The 19,658-nt window shown below is 39.4% G+C and overlaps 1 protein-coding gene across 1 annotated transcript in view; it reads right to left on the reverse strand.

The window, feature by feature from the left end:
* The window catches only part of ANO4 (anoctamin 4), a gene marked incomplete at both ends in the record, with an annotated part of 117,890 nt that overhangs the window by 19,817 nt on the left and 78,415 nt on the right, over positions 1 to 19,658 (reverse strand). The window contains 4 exons of the mRNA XM_082280340.1: positions 659 to 695; positions 4,283 to 4,447; positions 6,979 to 7,119; positions 12,428 to 12,510. Of these exons, the coding sequence (XP_082136466.1) occupies positions 659 to 695; positions 4,283 to 4,447; positions 6,979 to 7,119; positions 12,428 to 12,510 (426 nt within the window). The remainder of the gene's footprint in view (positions 1 to 658; positions 696 to 4,282; positions 4,448 to 6,978; positions 7,120 to 12,427; positions 12,511 to 19,658) is intronic.

Consider the following 19,658-nt stretch of genomic DNA (forward strand, 5'->3'; position numbering starts at 1 on the left):
ATATCAGAATCTGCATGGAGTCTACCTGAGCCATGGATATATGAATTATAGCCTATTGCTCCCCCATTGGCAGTAGATGCTCTCCTTGGAAAATGTTTCCTTACTCTAGCATGAACACTGCCTCTGTGAGTGAGCTGAAAAGGTTACTGAAATTTAGAACATCATATCATTTAGGTGTAGGTAGAGTTGATGATTCACCTAGTTATTTTCCCTCCTTACTGTCCTTCTTAAAGGCAAATGTTTGATAGCCAATCAGCACCTTAGTTTCAAGCTATAAATTTGTTTTCCAGAAGTGACTCCCCTTTTCCATGTTTACAAACCCTGGAGGTTGTGAGTGCTCAGTCTATCTGAAAACTCATGCCTTTCCCTCCAAGGTAACAATTTTACATTTATTTACAGTAAACAGTTTGTTCACATTCTTTGATGGTAGGGGGTCGAAACAAGAACAAAGATGGATGATTATTGTCACCACTGATTGAATGGCACAGTAGTTTAGTTTATATACTTCCTTATTATAAGCTTAAGAAATACATGAATTCCTATAGATTGCACATTAGTTAGGATTTTTCATATTATACAGACATTTTGAATGTTATCATGGTGTATGGACCAATAAGTCAGTACAATATTATTCAATTTTATATTTAACATTACTTACCTAAATTTGTCAGGAAAAGAGCAACCTTTTCATACAGCTGTAACACAAAAGAAACAGCCTCTTAGTTACATGGTGGCTCAAAAATATAGAACTGCATTCTAGGGAGAGAACATGTTAAGTCTGACATGCAAATGATTTCTGTGATGTTCTGATAATGACAATAAAACTACATAATAATACAGTAATGATATAATCAAACAAGGAAAAGTAATGTTCTTATATCTAATGTTCATCCATAATATATGCAGAAGAAATGCTGTCACTCTCCCTATTTTACATACACAGTGAAAAGGGGTGAGAGAACTTTTCCAAAAACACAAAGTGGAACAATAGCACAACTGAGATTTTTGTTTTAGTTACTGATGGAACATTTTCCTCACAAGAAAAAAAATCACCCTAGAAGAGGATACTATGGTATGTTGGATATGTTGGGTGTTTGGGGCTTTTTGGTTTTGTTTGGCACTTTGGTGCTGAAAGGAAAGACACAGGGGAGACAGCGTTACCTCAGAGAAAATCCTTAGTAATCCCCACCAAGAGACACATTTCTTACTCTGTGCCAGTGTCATTTTTCTAAATCCTAAGTGGTACTTTCTGCACTTTCAGGTGCCATGCTCTCAAACTCTCCAGGAGACTCCAAACTTCATAAAGATTACAAAACTAACTTGGAGGGTTTTCACAATCAGTATTTGCAAAGGAGTTTTGAACCTATTAACTACATCACCAACAACATCAGTATTAGAGTAACTTAATACAAAGATTTCCATTTGCTATAAATGAATCTGGAGCCTGTTCCTCCAAATTGCTAAACGTCCTTAACTCTCACTGATGCCTACAGGAATACAAAGCTTCTCATATTTCAGGCTCAAGTATTTACTTACTCTTACAGTACATATCAAGCAATGTTTCTTTTTATTTGCAGCTATCCTTAAAATCTCTTGCTTAAATTGAGTTATGTACTGTTTACAGATCAAACTGCCTGCTTAAGAACTGCAGTCATCCAGAAATCTCTCATCCATGTTAACAATCGCTTCATGCTTAGAATATCTTTCTACTGCCTTTGGAGTAAATGGTTTTATTTCAAGTAATGAAAAGGTAGTTTCTTCTGGGTGTAAAATTATCTCCTAAGGGCAACTGTAAATGTGCTAAATGTCTGGGTCATTTATACCCTGATCCCAGCAGGGAGTGTGGGTTTTTTTACAGATGTACGCTGCTCTGCAGAAGGGGTTATCAAAAGTTCCTATTTGTTGCTATTCTATTTGGAACAGTAAGACTGTGTTAGAGATTCTGTTAGCAATGTTTGGATCTAAATATCTGCTACTGTAGTTTATCACTGCTACTCCCAAGAGGCCCTGTTTAGGATCATATTATGTTCTCTGTTTGTATTTTCCACGGTCAATATTACTGAAATTAACAGTTTTACATAACCTAGGTAAAGCTAGTGGTTGTTTTCAGGCCAGGCTGCAGGATTATCTGGGAGACATTATGCTTGAAGGTCATTTTGTTTTGTCATGATGGATGTGTCAGAATAGGTACCTAATGCTCAGAACGTTTGGTCTGGAATTTACTAGTGGTCTAGACCTTTCCCCTGATGCTTTGAGGGGCTGTCAACTTGTTTCAGAATCACTGCTGGTTTTCAAGGCTTCTAGCAGTGAATTCTCTACTGCTGTGCACATCTTGGTCCATTCTGGTTTTATTACTGTATCTTTTCTTGCTCTTCTGACACTTTTCTTGACTCACAGTTCATGGAGGATTCAACTACCTGAATTGCTTCTGGGGATTTTTTTTCTCCCAAAAGAAATCCCACCATTGCCCTTCAGTAAACTACATTAATCCATCATGGGAAGCAAGGGATTATGTTCCTAAATCCTTCCTTTGAAAAACTCCAGCAGTTTCATATTTTGTGGATCTTTTTCTTCCATGAGCTATATCCAGATTTAAGGCCGTAGTATTTATTGAATGGTGATGACTATAAGGCTTAAGAAATCCATCTTTGCAGTGCTCCACTTATTTGATTATTTTAGGAAATAAACCGAAGTTTCTCGAAAGGCACCTTCAAGCAATCCTCCATTATTTAAAAAAATTCTCTAAGTTGTAAAACTCTTTGAGAATGAAAAAATTTTGTTTGTGCAGCGTTTCTTTGTTGCTGCTTCACTGCATATACAATGACTTACACTGAGAGCTCGAAAAGGGATGTTGTACTCGCATAGATATATAGTTTTCTTTTTTTTTCTTTTATGCTTATTGTGTGCTCTAGGTGGAGTAAAGAAAACACCCAAAAGCTGGAGACAAAAACCCAATAAAATAAAAATAACATAGAAGAAGAGAGCCCTCAGTACAAATTCAGACAGAAAACCAGCTTCCTCCTTTCTGTCCTTTCTCAGCCTATAGTCCCACCTAAGGGAAAACATAGGAAAGACAACAGTTCTAGATAGATTGTCTTAGTTACTAATCCAGTCTTGCCTATGCCAAAGGAAGAAGCAAAGTCCTGCAGCAAAGACTCTTGGGATTTCCTGCCATATAAACAAGGACCTGTTAAAAATAATTTTTAGATCATGGAAATGCTTGGATATTGCATAGGAAAGAAAGTAGTCCCCAAGCCAGCACTTGGAAATGAGCAGACCTGAAATAACATCTCATCTTTTCCCTTGGAAGTAAAGCAGCGTATCTCCTGGAGTGAAGCCTAACAAGCTTTTTGCAGAAGATGCTGGCTATTGAGTAGGTAGTGATATTCCACCCTGGCTCCAGTACCCAGGTGGTTTGTAGATTGAACTTTTCTTCCCCTTAAAAGGCATTTTTATAATGTCAGTTGACAAAACCTGATAGTGAAAGGCCATACACCTCTTGCCAAGAGCAACAAAGAGCAGACACATTGCTATCAGAGCAATATACAGGACTATCGACATCTCAGTGGAAGGAGGAAACTCATTCCCCATCTAATTTATGCTATACTGTCTTACTGGGACTGCTGCCACATAGAAATTCCATTTTTGTCTTTGTCCCAAGTCTGGTTCCAAATCAGCTCACAACAAGGACCTGCCATCAGCCAGCCCCACTGCAGTGCACCCAGACCATGTCTCTGGTGCACACTGGCAAAGCTATGGCAGCTCTAGAGCAAGTCGTGTCTGCTCAAGCCTTGTGAAGCTTTCAGCCCAAGAGAGTTCTGCTTATGGACGTTGTGTCTATATATGCATATCCTCACTGGAAAAGTACTGTGAAAACTGAAACTGGAATTGCTGGAAATAGTGTTAATAAGAATTTAGCTTTGTCACTATATTTAAAAAATAACATCAAAACACAATTAAAAAGAAGAATATTAATGAAGTGGACTGAAAACTGTGAACATATAAAAGGAAAAGAAGTGGCAAAGGATAAAGCAGGAGTATGATCATGTCTCCCTAAAATATTTTCAGAATATTCAAACATGTTTTACATAGTATTTTGGACTTGGAATTGCACTTCATATAAATAGTGAACCATGTCCATAAACAATAATTCAATGTCTGGCTTAGCCAGGCACTCCACTCCTGCTGAAAAAGGAAGTGAAAGCATTTAGTTGTCTGCTGACTGAGATATCTACTGCTCTGGTGGCTCAGGTATAACTTCAGATGTGTTAATTTTACTCACCACATTCAGTAGCATGATGATGCAAAAGTTGATGCACACTGCAGTCCCTGTAGTTGCAACCTGAGAGTTATTCCTGATTAAAGCCCACTTAAAGGCAGCAAAAGTGCTGACAGTCACAACACGGTAAATAACAATGCCGAAAACAGCAGCAATCACCACACAGATCTAAAGGAAGAAAAAAACAGCGAGAAGAACCTGAAAACTTGCAGTGGAACAGGAGTTACTTTCTCCCTGAAACTCTGAAAATTAAATGAAATGAAAGACTTTAAAAATGCATTCCTTTTGATTCCAAAGAAAGGTTTCAACATGATGATTTTTCTTATTTTTAAGTTCTTTTTATTTATCATAGGGAAAAATATAGGTGAAATAATATTAAAATAATTTTTAGTTTTAAACATTTTCTTGAAAATGTTCCTCTTCCTTAACATTAATGTGGGAGACAGTGTTGCCAGCTCTGGGAATTAGAAATTTTCCTTATCTGCACATGATGTGCAAAGGCTAGTCTCAAGCTTATGACCCAGCTTGATAGTATCATACTTGGGATGCATTCTGTGCTTTGAAGGACTTCACACTTCACACAAATGTCTCCATTTGTAAGCACTGCCTCAACAACAACCCTGCCAAGCTAGCCTAGCTAGCTGTTTCTTCCTACAGTTCTGGAAATTTTCTGTGTAGAGAAGGTAACAAGTTCAATTGCCCTTGTGATTTCTTCTCTGATGAAACGTTCAGCAAAGGTGACAGTGACAATGAGAAAGGCACAGCTGAGCCAGGCTGCTTAGTCACTTAATGTTCCTTATGCAACAGTTGGGCTCCAAATGACAACTGTTTTCCATCATGACCAATTTATGTCACAGTTTAGCAAGCCATCTAAAGGACAAATAGTTGGGAATCAGCATGAGTTACTCCTCTCAAAGACACTTGGACACAGGACCCACCAGCAACCTTATTTGGCAAGGAGAAAGAGTTTCCTCAGTAGAAGGCAGAAAATTATTTGCAAAAGAGGTGTGTTCCAAGGTTGTGCATAGCCATTTTAAACCAATCAAAACTGAAGTATATCTAAGTTAATTGAATGGACAAAATTACTTGGAAAACACCAAATGATAATCCATCTGGTTTCATATTTTCACATTCATTACAAAAGTGATTGAAAAAATCCCAGTGGAGGTGTAAAAGGAAAGTGTGTGTGAATGTGAAGGATTATCTCTGGATTCCCTGTATAGTGTCGAGGGGAAGAAGGGCCACTTCCCTTTTCCTTAACAGGGAACCACTTACCTGTTTAAAGCTGTGTTAGTAACTACACTGCGAGAGTCAATGCTGAAAAATTTTGAGAACTGTGCTAACCTGGTTTGGTGAGCATATATCTCCTGTGCTTATAGGTGTAATTTAAAAAAAATATTCTTATCTAAATGGTCAAAAATGTGAAGTTCTTCTAACTTGCTGGAAGCCCATGCTATGCCAACAATAAAAATATCTTCAATGAAAATAATTCTTGTCTTGTTTCAAGGGCTGTTATGGGGACAATAATTTGTAGTGCATGCAATTTAGAGCAAGGCTACTCTCTCTGGCACTTTGAGTAAGATCTAACACTGCTCTAAGGAGATTAATGACTGAGTTTGCATAGGGTAAAATACTGCCTCCCTTCAAGAAAAAAAACATAAGGAAAATACACAAAATATCGGAGTTGTGGTACCAATTCTGAGCAAGGACTGCAGTCCTGAGTACGTGTCCTCAAGGGCTGAGTCAGGGTGTCCATCACCTGACGTACCAGAGCACAGCTCATCTCAATAATGCTCTTGCCTTTCTTGATCTAGATTGCTTTGGGCAATTTTGAAGCCATCAGTTTCTTACTGTCCTCTGCCCTGTTGCTGGGTCAGCTCAGCTACCTGGCTCTCCACAGCTCCTGAGGCTGTACACATCTATCATTTTCTTCTCTCCTGGAAAAGCCGTAGTAAATTCCGTGACAGCCTGTTGATTCCAGACCAGCACTGTGTTTTCAAGACCAGCACTACCACGCCTGTTGTCATGTGAATAACAGCCCACAACTGCTTCACTGAAATTAGAGGGTGGGGGCGTTTCTGCAGAAATACACACAGCTCTCTGTTAGGAGAGATTTTGCTGTTCCTTTTAGTTTTGCACTTTGTAAAGGGGATAAATGCAACATTTTAGTCAAGGAACATTGGTTTCTCCATTTCAGCTGCACTAAGAACATGAACCCTCTTTCCTTATCTCCTCAACACACTGAGAAACTAGGTAGTATTAACATCATTAAGCGCTCTAGGCATCTTATTTAGGTTCTCTGTGAAGTTTACAAAGAACAACTGCTTCTTTTTCTGCAACTTCCCCCATCACTCTGGACTGTCTATACAGGGAAGGCTATCAGTGAGCTATTCAGTCAACTGAAGTTGGTGCCTAAATGTGACAGTGTCACTATTCTGGCATGTGTAAACTACATACAGTGTTACAGGTGTAGCCTTGAAGGAAGGGATTAGCTATCTGTGAGATTTAGTGAAGAGTGAACCAGTGTAGGACTTGACAGAAACTCAAGTGATTTGCTATGTAAATTTTCAGCCGACAGAAAACATGCTAAAGCTTATGTCACTTTCAAGCAGTCATATCCAGTATTTACCTACTCTGCTAGCAGAGATAATAATATTTTATTCTTTTTCAACTGGTAAATAAATAAAAAGTTCTCAAACCATAAAAAATATTCCAGATGCAGAAACGATGAGTCTGCTGCATTTATCTGCAAATGCTTGATAAGGCTCTGGCTTCCCGGATATGGGGTTCATTCGTTCTTTCTTGGAGTATTTGGCTTCAAACTGCGGACGTATTTCCTCCTAAAGAGCAGACAGATAATGTTCACATACAGCACAGCTAGGAAAAACTCTGCAGGAAACTTCAGCTCTTTCATCAGATCACTGTTTTGGGGAATTACATCTTTGAATTCAGCAGCTGGCACAGCGGCTATAAAAGCTGAGCTGGGAAATCAGGTTTCCTTCATGAGAACTAGAATAAATCACTGTACCCATAAAAGTAAATACTGAAAGTATTAAGTAAAATCCCCAATTAGCTATTCCTCTAAATAATGCTCTTTCAAAACTATGTGGCCACAAGACAAATCATTTTAAGGTTGATACCCCAGAATTTTTCAGTCTGACGTGATCCTATTGATAGTGGAATTGTACAACTAAGCAAATCCCAACAAAATCCAAAACAAATCCCAACAACCTTTTTCCAAACCTAATTACTGTTTCTTAGGCATTTGGTTACATTTTCATTACCAGCAAAAGCTTCTCAGCATTTGAAGAAGGATCCATGCCACCTAATTCTGCTCAATTACTTCTTAACTTGGCAGGAACATAATCATGTTAGCAGGAACAACTTTCAGCAGCAGCAATGTAAAATCCTTCCTTGCCATTCAAAACCCCCTTGTGAAATGAAACCTGGGGATTACTTGGGTAGAGGTTTGGTTACATCTGTTTACAGCATTGTCAGAAGACAGGGTTCGCCCTTGGTGCAGTAGCACCTGCAGCAGCGCTACCCCGCTGCCCTGACATGTGGCGGTTCACCAAGAGCCATGTGTCCTGTGCCACCTCACTCCAGTCTGGCATCCAGGACACTGTGAGAGGTGAGAGAAAGCACCAGGCTGGGAGGATGGACTCTCACAAAGGCTGGCAGACATTAGAGCAATGTTTGTAGTGCTCTGCTGTATACTGGAGAGCTGCTCCATGGTACAGCTGGCTACAAGAGAGCAGACGAGAACCAGCTTACAAATTTCGGTGACTTCCAACCCTTCAACCGCATGTAACTGAACTCTGACTGACTAAAGTTGTAAAAGCCCAGACCTTAAATGACTGCATTGAAGTAGGTGAATGTCAACTGCTCACACAAATCTTTAGAATGTGAATAAAAGTGAGGTATCCTAAAAACCTACATCCTTTTTAAAAAATTCCCCTGAAGAGGAGGGGGAAAAACGTTGTGTCTTATTCTCCTTCTTCCAAGTTTTGAAGATGCTTTCTCAACACAGTTAATTTCCGAATTCATGCAGCAACCTGGTAACAAGTTATAAAAACAAATAAAGAGGCATGTATGCCTAGCTGCAATGTAACTAATTATGTGCTTGAGGGAAACTGTACACAAAGGCTAAGCATGTTTCTGTGGAGGCAGGGTAATACCTTGTTCTTATTCTATTTTGCTCAAGCTGTTCCTGCCCTATCAGGGCTGAAGGAGGCTGAGCAGACGGTAATCTGGCAAAAGGAACAATGTAGGTAGAGCATTCCTGTGTGCCCGGGAGCATGAAAAAGGACAGAGTGTGATAGCAGTCAATCAGGCTTCTTGAGAATTGCACACTGTAGATTGTGCAAGGGCTCTGCCAGCTGGCTTCTCATCAGCAAGAAACCTTTACTTCTCTGCACCTCTCTCTGAGCCAAGTTTTGATTATCTTTTACAATCTGCAGTGTAGGGAAGTTCTTATCATATCCACATGTCCTACAATCTCCAGTTGATGCAAATAATGCAAATGCTATTTTTACAGATATTCTCCAAAAAAATTTGAAACTCTGGCATGAAATTTTGTACCTGTTTAATGATAATCAGCAATGCCTGGGCAAGTAAACAGTACTGTGTCTGGCTGAGGTTAACGATACAAAGAAGGTGACACTGAAGAAAAAGAAAAAAATGTGCTACAAATAGCAACAGAAGCCTGATTTCATCGGGGAGTGCCAGGAACTGTGTGCATTTGGTTTCTTGTGGCGTGCCCACCCAAGACCCAGTTGCTGTCCATGTCTCCCATTTTGCACCTGGTTTACAAGAACAGGAAACCCAGATACGTAGGGTTGAAAGAGCCAGAACACATTCAGTTCATGTCCCCAGACTGAGGGGCCTGAACATTGCAGGGGTTACTGTATGCCTTTCTTGGATGAGAATCTAAAGTGGGGAGGAATTCACAAGGTTGCATATCTGAGTAAGTGCAATTCTCCTTTCCATCATCTTCATTGTTTCATTTATTAGTCTCTTCATTTGGAACAGGAAGGTGATAACAAAGTGATAGGAAGTCTTATAAATTTTTTTTTTTTCAGCGTACTGTTGGTAGGAATGAATGAATTTCCCTCTGTAGCAAAACCTTATTTTTCAATTTGACAATGAAAATTAAAGCAAGCAAAGGCTAGACACATAATGTTAATAAAAGTAACAATCTTCATTATCAAAAGCTTGAGATTTAAAATGGTAATTAGAACTCTTTAATCGATTGCTTTGAAATAACTAATAAAAGCAATCAGCTGATTTTTTCTAGAGATAACTGAATGGAAAGTGGAGAGGAAATCTAATTAGCAGTGATTTTATTAGAAAGTAGCACTTTTAGGAGAAAAAATTTCATCTTATGGAGACCAAATTCTCATTGACTTCTCACTGGTGTACAACTTCACAAACTCCACAGGATGAGTCTTTTCCACCCTACATAAAACAGACTGTTCTCCTTCCTTCCCACTTCTCACACATGGATAATTCCAACTTTTTCATAAGAGAAATCATATTGATTTCTGGAGTATCAAATATGGATTAATGTGCATTGCCTTAGACCAGATATTTTTGCTCTAGAGGAGCTACTCTAAATTTCTTTGTGAAATTTCTCCATTTTTTTTCCAAGAGTTATCTAATCCTTCAACAGGTAAATTACTGAAGTTCTTCCTAGTCCAAGAATATTGTTCTCTATATTCCAGATGTAGAAAAAGGATTTGTAGATTGAAAATTTGAATCCTGATCACAATTATAGCACCCCCAGAAGTAAGTCTCCATGCAAAGCCTGTGGTTTGCAGGTGAAGATAATGGCAAAGTGAAGAGGTGGGCTTTGAACCACAGAGCAGGGAAATGATCTCAATGCTTCTTCATCTGGAACACTTGCTTCCAAACTCTGACTTTCTCAGGGCAAAAGTGCAGTTCCAATGGAAAAGTGCAGCATTAAATGCTCAAGCAGAGGAAGCAGTGGCCCATTGAGCTGACCCTGAAGCAGGGACATGCTTGAGCTGTACAGTAGGTGTGGGGAATGGTGGCTGTAGCATCTTCAGAGAAGATTCCTCTGGGAGCCAGTCAGCTCCTACTCTTTGGATCCCACTGAATGGTGAACAAAGGAGGAACTGATGCCTGAAATGCCAATGAGATACTGATGTTCTAATGACTGGCCACACAAATCTTTGAGAAGCAGCCTGCTGAGTTCCTATGAGTTCCTATGAGCATCTTTAACCTCTTATTTGAGAAAGGTACAACATACTTCAGAAGAAACTTCTACCTCCTGCTGTAGAGACTTATGAGACTCCCTCTAGAACTGTAAGGAGGTGCACTGAACAGCTCTGGTAGGTCTAGAGCACGTACAATCACCACTACATCTGACACAAGTCTTGTTGACCGAGCTTACTGGAAAAACCCTTGTGTGAGAATAAAAGACCAGCTGATATCAACAGGGAGCAGGTATCCTCTGAAAATTACTAACATGCAAATATCATCCTGCAGGCCAAACTGAAATAATCTGCCAGAGGAATATAAACATATCTTACAAAAAAAAAAAGCGAAGTGTCACTTAAGGACAACCTTACCAGGAAATTCAATATTTGTAAATGAACTGATCATAGAAGATTCAGGTGGATGGCTTTATAAACCAGCATAATCCCAAATCCAGGTAGGTTAAGTGGTGAAAGATGAAGATCTATAACATCCCCAACTATAAACATCTGCAAGACCAGGCTTCCTGGGAAAAACATAAAGAGGGTCTCATACTGTACTTTTGTATTTTGTTAAAGGCTCCTTCTGATTCCAGGGACATAGAGGGAGCTGTAATTGTCACTTGGAAATTGCAATTCGGGGAAGCTCTCTTCTGCCTTAGCTGCCAGCAGCGGCAGCAGTGGCTTTTTTGCAACTAGCCATGAGAAGACATGATCCCTGCAGGTCAATCCTGACCACTATGCGAACCTCAGGCAGGGCTATCTCAGTCCCTCTGTGACTTGCCAGCGTTGGGAAGAGCAGGCTGCTAATCTCAGAACAGCTGAATCAGTATTAGAGTATTTCCTATATATATGATGGTAGTCCTGAGGTGTGAGCAAGAACGGACTGCATGTGTGCACAGGTAACAATGTTCCTGTTGTTATAAAGAAATCAATTTCCAGTTGTGTAAGTTAGTCATGTTATGTTCTTGGGTTATTTTCTTAGCAATTAAGCATTTAAAAGAAAATCCTACCAGCAATCGCACCATTTCATGGCCTCATTGAACTGTTTTGCCTCATACAGACAAAAATCCCATAACTCAGAAGTCTGTTTCTCTGCTGGCAAGATTGATAAAGAAGAAAATCTTCCACCAAAGCAGCAATGTAGAAGTTCTACTGCATTGAGACCACTGCAGCAGCCTCTTACCATCTCTCCAGGAGCTGCTGTCCAACAGCTTCTGTAGAGTAAGGAGAGCAGATTTGTAGACACCTGTATGTCCAAATCCCACTTGAGGAGCACTTTTTCTGCAACACTCACTGAATCTTGCTTTTCTCCTGCATAATAAAACCTTCTTGTTCTATTTAGACCTCAGTTCTCAGTCCCAAGAGCACATGGTTTCTTTCCAGTGACCACCAGAGGAAAAGGATAAGGCTATTTTCTGCAGTTTAGTTTTTTCCCTAAGGGGATTTCCTGTACCAACATAGAATGAATTAAGTCCTCTCTCCCTCTCTCTTTATCTCTCCCTCTCCATAGCACTTAGATAACCAGCACCTGAATGTTCAGAAGCTGGTACAAGCCTCAAAAGGCTTTCTCTTCATCAATACTCTCAGACAAACTAAAAGAATAGATAAAAAGCTAATTTGCCAAAATTCATGGTACCCTGAGATGTCAAGAATTTCCAGCTTCCAAAATAAAAATGCATTTCTCCCATAGTGCATTTTCCCCCCGAAACGTCTCAAATTAATTTAGATTACCAAAAGTGTGAAAAAGGAGAATAGTTTAGCCTGGAGAAAGTTTCTTTATATTCCAGAGGAAACATCTGAGAAGAAAAATCCTTATTGCATAGTTTATAAAGATTTAAAGAATGAAAACAAATGCAAAATGAAACCATACATTTTCAACCAAATAATTTTGTATTAAAGATGAAGGAGTACATGTTTTTATACAAACCTCTTCTTCTTCCCAGTCTATCAAGTCCCAATCATAAGCAATTACTGCTCGCCTTCTCTTCCAAAACTCCAGAAAAACAGTAGCTAGAGCAAGTAGAAAAAAGATAGAAAATTGTTTTGAAGTCAAGAAAATGTTAATGACTATCACAGAACTGTTGAATGAAGCTGTTACATTATTTTCGTTTCTTTGCATAAGTAGGTTCCTTTGAACAGCAAATCATGCTGATGATCTAAACTTCTTTCAAAAAGCATTGCTTTCTAAGGATTAGCTTGCTTGCTTCAAGTGTGATTGAGGCTTTAGCGATTTCATTTGGTGCTAAATGAGAATGTTTAATTTATAACCAACCAAGTGAGGGCTCTCAAAGAATATAATTGTTCCTATGAATCGTCACTGCTAAATAAAGCAAATTTCTGATGAAGCTAAAGGTTACTTGGGGCTGTTGTATATTAAGCAGTAACTTTCTTTCTTTGAAGACCATTTACATTACACAAAAACCAGAAGCCACAGGAAGCACAGTCCAGTGCATATGAAAATCTGTTGAGTACTAGTGGGGAAATGGGAACTTCTGGTTTACACCTTTTTAATCCAACCCCTTTTTTTTTACACTATGTGAGTTTGTATATGTGGTGTGGCATTTATATCTGATAATAAACATTTTGTAGTACAGCCCTTATTGATTGACTTCAAGATAGATTAACAGGCCTGCACATGACTGCTATGGGAAGATGACTGGGAGTAAAATTAGAGAAAGCTGGAAGGTTATATTTGCGTTCTAACAGAAGTTAGAACAGGATGGACACTACAGGGTAAAATACAGTTGCTGCTCCCTGGATGGAATGTGGTTGGCATGCCCGAAACCTATTCCACCATGACTCCCCACATACCCAATCTGCAAACTTAAGCACCTGCTAAGGGGAATGGAATGGAGGGTGGAGCAGAAAGGAGACTCAGAGGTCAGGCTCTGATGTAACCCTTGCAGGGAGGGGAACTTGATGTTACTTTGCAGCTGATAAAACTGCATAGCATCTGTCAGCCAGGGGAGACAGGAGAAGATGTCTTGTTGCTGAGCCAGTAACTGTGGTGAAATCATTCTCCTTGGATGAACTTGGTTCATTAAAACCTAACTGTAATATTAACACACGCCTCCATCCCAAAGTTACCTGCCTTCAAGGTACGACCACCCCTCACTCATGCATGGGCATGCACTCCATATTTTATTGACTATAGCCTTAAGAGAGAAGTGAGAGAATTTTACACCTATCAATAACAAAGGTATGTATCATTAGGGTCACTCAAGCTCCACCTAAATGTAAACAAGTAGTATACAAGTAAGCTAAGAATGGTGAAAAGTTAGAGAAGATTCCATTGTAACTTCTGGGATCAGGGGACAGGCTGAACCTGTCGCCTCCCCCAAAGGAATGCCTATTGGGTAAGAACTATATGCTGTGCTTGCTGATGATCATCTCGAGCTAGGTTTGATTGATGGTTACAGCTTGTCTAGATACTGCTTTGAACAGATTTTTGCAGTCAGATACTATCACTGTCAATCTCTGAACTTTAACCTGTCACAGTTTTCTACTCTCAGTGTGTATACTAATAAAGAGCACTATCCCCTCAACTGTTGGTGTATGTCCTTCAAGGGCGCTGGCAGTTGCCAGCAGAGGGCAACATACTTGAATAAAAGCGTGAAGACCCGGGAGGGGATCTCCCTTCTGTTGTCGGTTTGCGTCCCTGAAAAAGTCAGTCAAACCATCCTCTAATCCAGTGGGCAGCTCAGTGGAGAGTCACCCTAACAGGACAGAGTGATCAGAGACAAAGGTACTGGCTTTTCTGCAGCGCTGACAGACCAATCGAATATAAAGGATTTGAGAAAATTCCCCCTTTGACATGACAATTGTGCTTCCATTTTGTGATGGAAAGAACAATCAAGGAAACAGTAGTAACATAATATGCTCATAATCTGAAGATTAATACTCAGCCTGTTTATAGTTACAGGGGTTTAAAACATTTATTTTGTGTAAAGGATGTAGAAATTACCTAAAGCTAACAGAAATCAATGGACAGGCTTCTTCTCCCACTGTGAAATTTGCCTCTTTCCTTTATTGCTCACTGAAAAGCAGCAGATTGATAACCACAGAACATAAACCTCTTTGTTCATGAGCTAGCACAGTATCAGCTGTAACAGTGTCACAGTAGTCTGGCAATATGCTCCACATCCAGTCATAAAAGCACCTCCTTAATGATCTGTTTGCCCTACTGCAGCATATTGATAAAAATGGGACATGATACTGAGTACTGGCATAAGTTTGGCAAAAGTTAATTTTTAGACAGTAAGAATTATGTTTTATTGTACGAACCAGTGCAGCTAAGGTATATTTAGGAAATGAACACTACAAGCAGACAAGGTAAGGTATCAAAAGCATGGGTAAGGAAGCAAATATTTGGTTTGATGGCATTTTCATATATCATGTAATTCTTTTTCTGAAAGCTGGAATTATGTTACACCAAGTAACAACCACTTTGATTTTAGTCTAATAAAGAGCCATGAGACTAATGTTTCTATAAATGTTTGTAATAACTGCAGTATGATTTGTTGTGATCAGCAAAACTAGTTAAGTGCTAATGAGGCTCCGCTGCTGCTGAACCACCACAAGGTTCATTCCTTGATTTTTTTTTTCTGGTAGAACTGCTTCTGTCCTATCAGCTCATATTGAATTATTTTGTACAGGCTTAACAAGTAGTCCTGCACTTTTTGGAAACCTAGGAGAAAGAAGCCTGATTCCATTCCAAAAAGCTGCTGGCAGCAGAACTCCAGTAGGTGTTTGAGTTCCGGGCACAAACCTCTCAGATACATCTTCGTTGAACAATACTTATTTTCTTTCTTGTTTTTCCCACACCTGGAGTGAGGAATTTATACATATTATGTTTAGCATATTTAGCACCTGTCAGAGTAAGCATGTGCAGTTCCTGAAGCTCCTTTAGAAAGTTATTTTCTAATTGTTAAGTAGCAAATGTGATGTTCTGTACAGTGCTGTTTTAGCTTTCACTGTGTTACACTTTCCTCCCTCTATTCAGGTCAGTACGAAGTTTTCCCTTGCTAGATATTTTAAAATGTGCTATAAATAACCATCTTTGATTGATTCACTGGACTACTGATGTCTTCTAAAAATACTGCATTTTCAAATTTCTCTGCTTATTTTCTAATTGTAATTTTAACTACTAATACTCTATACAAACTTCAGCATTCTTTTCTGACTTTGACATTCAGTAGGACACAGTTGCATTTTCCCATTTGTGTGCTTAAATCAGATACTGAGTTTTCTCCAAAATTCCTGCTTGCAATTTTGAATTTCTCATTGGCCTTAGCTCCCAGATCTTTTACTACCTTTTTCTGTACTGTGTTTGTACTACTTCAGAGCACAACCTTGCAGCTGAGCCCTCAATATCCACTTGTACAAACAGCTGTCTTAACATCATTTCCTCAGATGCTTTTGTAACAAGTTGTGATCTTATCTCATAATGCAAATGGCCTCTTGTAGCAAATAGCTTTATCCTGACCTTCTCTCAGAAATCCTCTCTCTACTGTATTTCAGAGCAACATTTAATATATCCATCCTGACTCCTAGAATATATTCTATAGACCAGGAGTATTGCTGAAGAACATCCTTAAATTCTATCTCCTCAGAGAGCAGATCAATGTGAATGTTTTATGCTAGAGGCAAGATTTGTAGGAAAGTAATATCTTTTATTAGACTAAAAGATACATACAAAAAAAATTGTTTTATGTTGGCATTTCTTACTGCTTGAAAAAAGTGTTAAACTCTTCATGCCAGGCCTCTTTTTCTCCTCCCAATTTTGCCTTTCAGTAAGTGTTCTAAAGCTACTTCCTTTATCAAAGGAAACATTCTACACAGGAAGAAATTTCAAAAAGGATTTTTCTTGCATCCCTTAGTCCCCCAAAGATGTGCACAGAGAGAAGCTACCACCAGCCTACCCTGTCTCCAGCAATGCTTTAGAAATGATAAATAGCTGGACTTTCCTATTGAAAAGTTACAGAATTTTGCTATAGACCTTCAGGAAACATCTAGACAGTAATATCTTTGCAACAGGTTTCCCCACCTCAATTTGAAAAGCAAAATCTACAATTCCATCTGGCTTTATTGAAACATGGTGACAGTCAATTGAGTGTCAAATTTACCTAGATTTTTCTAATGAGAATTACTTTTTCCTTCACTTTGAATGTCTACATTTATTTTGAATTGAGATCTTTCTCTCATTTTCTGTCTGTGGTAAGAATCTCATTTAGGCAGTAAAAAGAGAGGAACTTTTCTTAGGTACGGGAGCTACTTTATCCTAGAGCCCAACATTTCTCAAGGCATACATAAAGAACAAAGTGTAGGTGTTTCCCCCTAGCACAGAAACACAAAATATGATATTGTTTCCCTATTTTTGAAAGCTTTGAACATCTGGAAAATGTCATCAAGACTGGAGATTCTTAAAAGAAAAAATTATTTTCCAGCTTCTGAGATGATCACATCTCAATGAGCACCAATGACAATCTGTTCACCAATAAAAAAAATCTTTAAAACTGTTGGTGATTACAGGGATTTACTTCTTCCTATAAACCACAGAGATTTATAGATTCAATCAGTTTGAAAGGGTATTTCCTTTCAACAAAACCTTCAATACTGAAAACCTTATACAAACTACTAATGAATTCCTGAAGTGCACTGAAGGGAGGCTACCTTTTGTCTTTTGATACATCAGTTAAAAATGAAAGTTGCTTTAAGTCATATGGCTGTCAGATATACTTTGGTAAGTACCATACTTTTTTTCTATTGCATCAATTACTTTTACTTCTTTGCTTACACCAGGCAGAAATTAAATAAGTGAGGTGGAGGGTCAATATATTTTTTGAAGAAAAGTGTATTTCTATTCCAATATCTTCTGGTGCACTTAACAATTCCAACCTTTGATGGGTCTCACTCATGCCACAATGAAGCATTATAAAAGATGGGTCCCTGAGCTTCAGAGCCCTACAGTCCGGCTCATTGCTGCTCCACAAATCAAGCAGCCCCTGCTGGTATTTGTCATGGTAATTCCTCTCTGCAGCCTGGCCACAGCAGTTTGCTCATCACTTGGAGATGCATTTTATTTATGTTTAAAATGGGAGCAAACCGCTTAATTCATCAACTAAAGAGGTCTTTAGAGTAAAAGGAGGAAAGCACCATACAGATCACCTCTTCATGGAAAGACCAATCTAGCCACACCTGGTTTTGAAGCTCCCAAGCAAATGGCTGAGGCTTCTCTCTCAAGATGGGAGCTTACTAATGGATCTAAAGACAGTGAAGAAAATACTTTGGATAATAATAAAACAGTGTGTAAACTCTGGCTAAAGAGGTAGCACAGTTCTATCTGCCTTTTTTTTTTTCTTTTGTTCTCTTTTTATGAAAGCACTGCCATAATTATTTAATATGTTAGTGTCTGTCAAACTGGATCATCTGGAAGGCCGAACTTTTCACAGCCAGTATTTTATGTGCTTGCCAGTTGTTTCATGCTGACAGCAAAAGCATTTCCACAACCAAACTACTCTCATTGATTCTTCTCTTCCTCTATGATTTACTGTGATGATGGCAAGGCCTACAGCTGCCAATAGGCCTGTTGCAGACTGAAAACCCATTTAACACAGGCAGTAAGCCAACTCCTAAATACAGTACCAGAAAATCCCTGGAAAGTGTGACTTCCCTTATTCGAACGTTGCTTTAGCCCTATCTGCATGTAAAATATCTCCACAATCTCACTGTTTTCTCTGCAAAGTCATCTTTAAGGAAGTAGGGTTTGTGCGGAGCCATAGGATTGCCCCATTCCCCAAACCACACCTTACACTCACACCTCCTCCTGGTGCTGCCCCTCCATCCCTCTTGGCAGCCAGCTCACAAGTACAGTGTAAGCCAACAAAAGTGGTGGCAAAAGCTCTCACACCAGCTGCTGTTCTATAGTCTCTTCTCCAGTAGCCAAATCATGCAGGGGGCAGCTTCTATTGTATTTTTTCTTATCTCACCGTGGTCTTAGATGCTGTAGATGCATGGGTGGACAGTGCATTTCTCAGTCCTGGCAGGCTGGTGTAGAGATTGCTGGAGGGAATTGGGTCTGGGAGTCTGACAGTGATGCTGAAGGAGGGGGAGGAAGGAGAGGCTAACCAGAGTGAGATGCATGAGAGTCAACCAGAGTTGACAAAAGAGAGGAAAGAGAGAGGGGCTACAACATTTTGTAGGCAGGCATGTTCAGCCTCCTCAGTCTCCTCAAAGGCAGCGACCGCAAGGCAGGACTGGGCATGGTCACCTCTGTGAGGGACTCCCCTCACCTAGAGTTGCTTTTCCTACAGCCCTGGATCTGGGCCCTGCTAAGACACAGAAGCCATGCTGTGAGCACAGCTGTTTTCTGAAAGCACTGTTGTTGTTAAGAAGGAACAAAAGCACTGCTGCAAAAATCTGCACTCCAAAGACATGCTCACCAGCAGTTGGGAACACTGACATAAATGTTCAGCAGTGTTAACCCATCACTTTTCCTACCTAGAGGTGTCCCTGACTGTACACTGTCTTGGAAATTCTCAACTTCAGTGAACACATGGAGAAGGATAATGGAAAAGCTGAGTAAACATCTAAAAGGACTCTTTAAGGCCTAGAAATTTTTGGTGATTCTTAGCTCTATGTAGCTCTAAAACAAAGATGAATTATCAGGCAGATACATAAAATCTGTATGATCTGTAGATTCTTCCTAAATGTGATTTGCAATATCTTAATATTGTCAGTATTACATGAAATAGGCATAAATAGGCTTGATTGGTATACGACCTAATTTAATTAGTTAAATAAGACAAAACTGGAGTTTTGGAGGAAGGAACAGAGATAGACAGGTAGGCTAATCTATGTTGTCCTGGTGGTTCTTATGTTGCCTCCTGGATATTTCTTGTGGTTCAGTAAAGAGATTTGCAGTTTAAAATGAAGATTATAAAAATTACGTGGACACTTTTCCAAAGCAGTTGGAGATGTGTGAGTAAGAACAGAAGAACCATGACCAAATCCAGATAGCTCAAGGACCTGGAGCTGTGAGATGGATGCTGGTTTTGTGTCACCTCATTGAGCCATTTTCTATAGCTGTTAACCTTCTCCCAGAATGGCTTGGTAGCAGCTAAGAGCCTGGGCACGTTTAGGGACCGTTTGAAATAATT

The sequence above is a fragment of the Coloeus monedula genome (genome assembly GCF_965178545.1).
Source record: "Coloeus monedula genome assembly, chromosome: 4".
Lineage (NCBI taxonomy): Eukaryota > Metazoa > Chordata > Aves > Passeriformes > Corvidae > Coloeus > Coloeus monedula.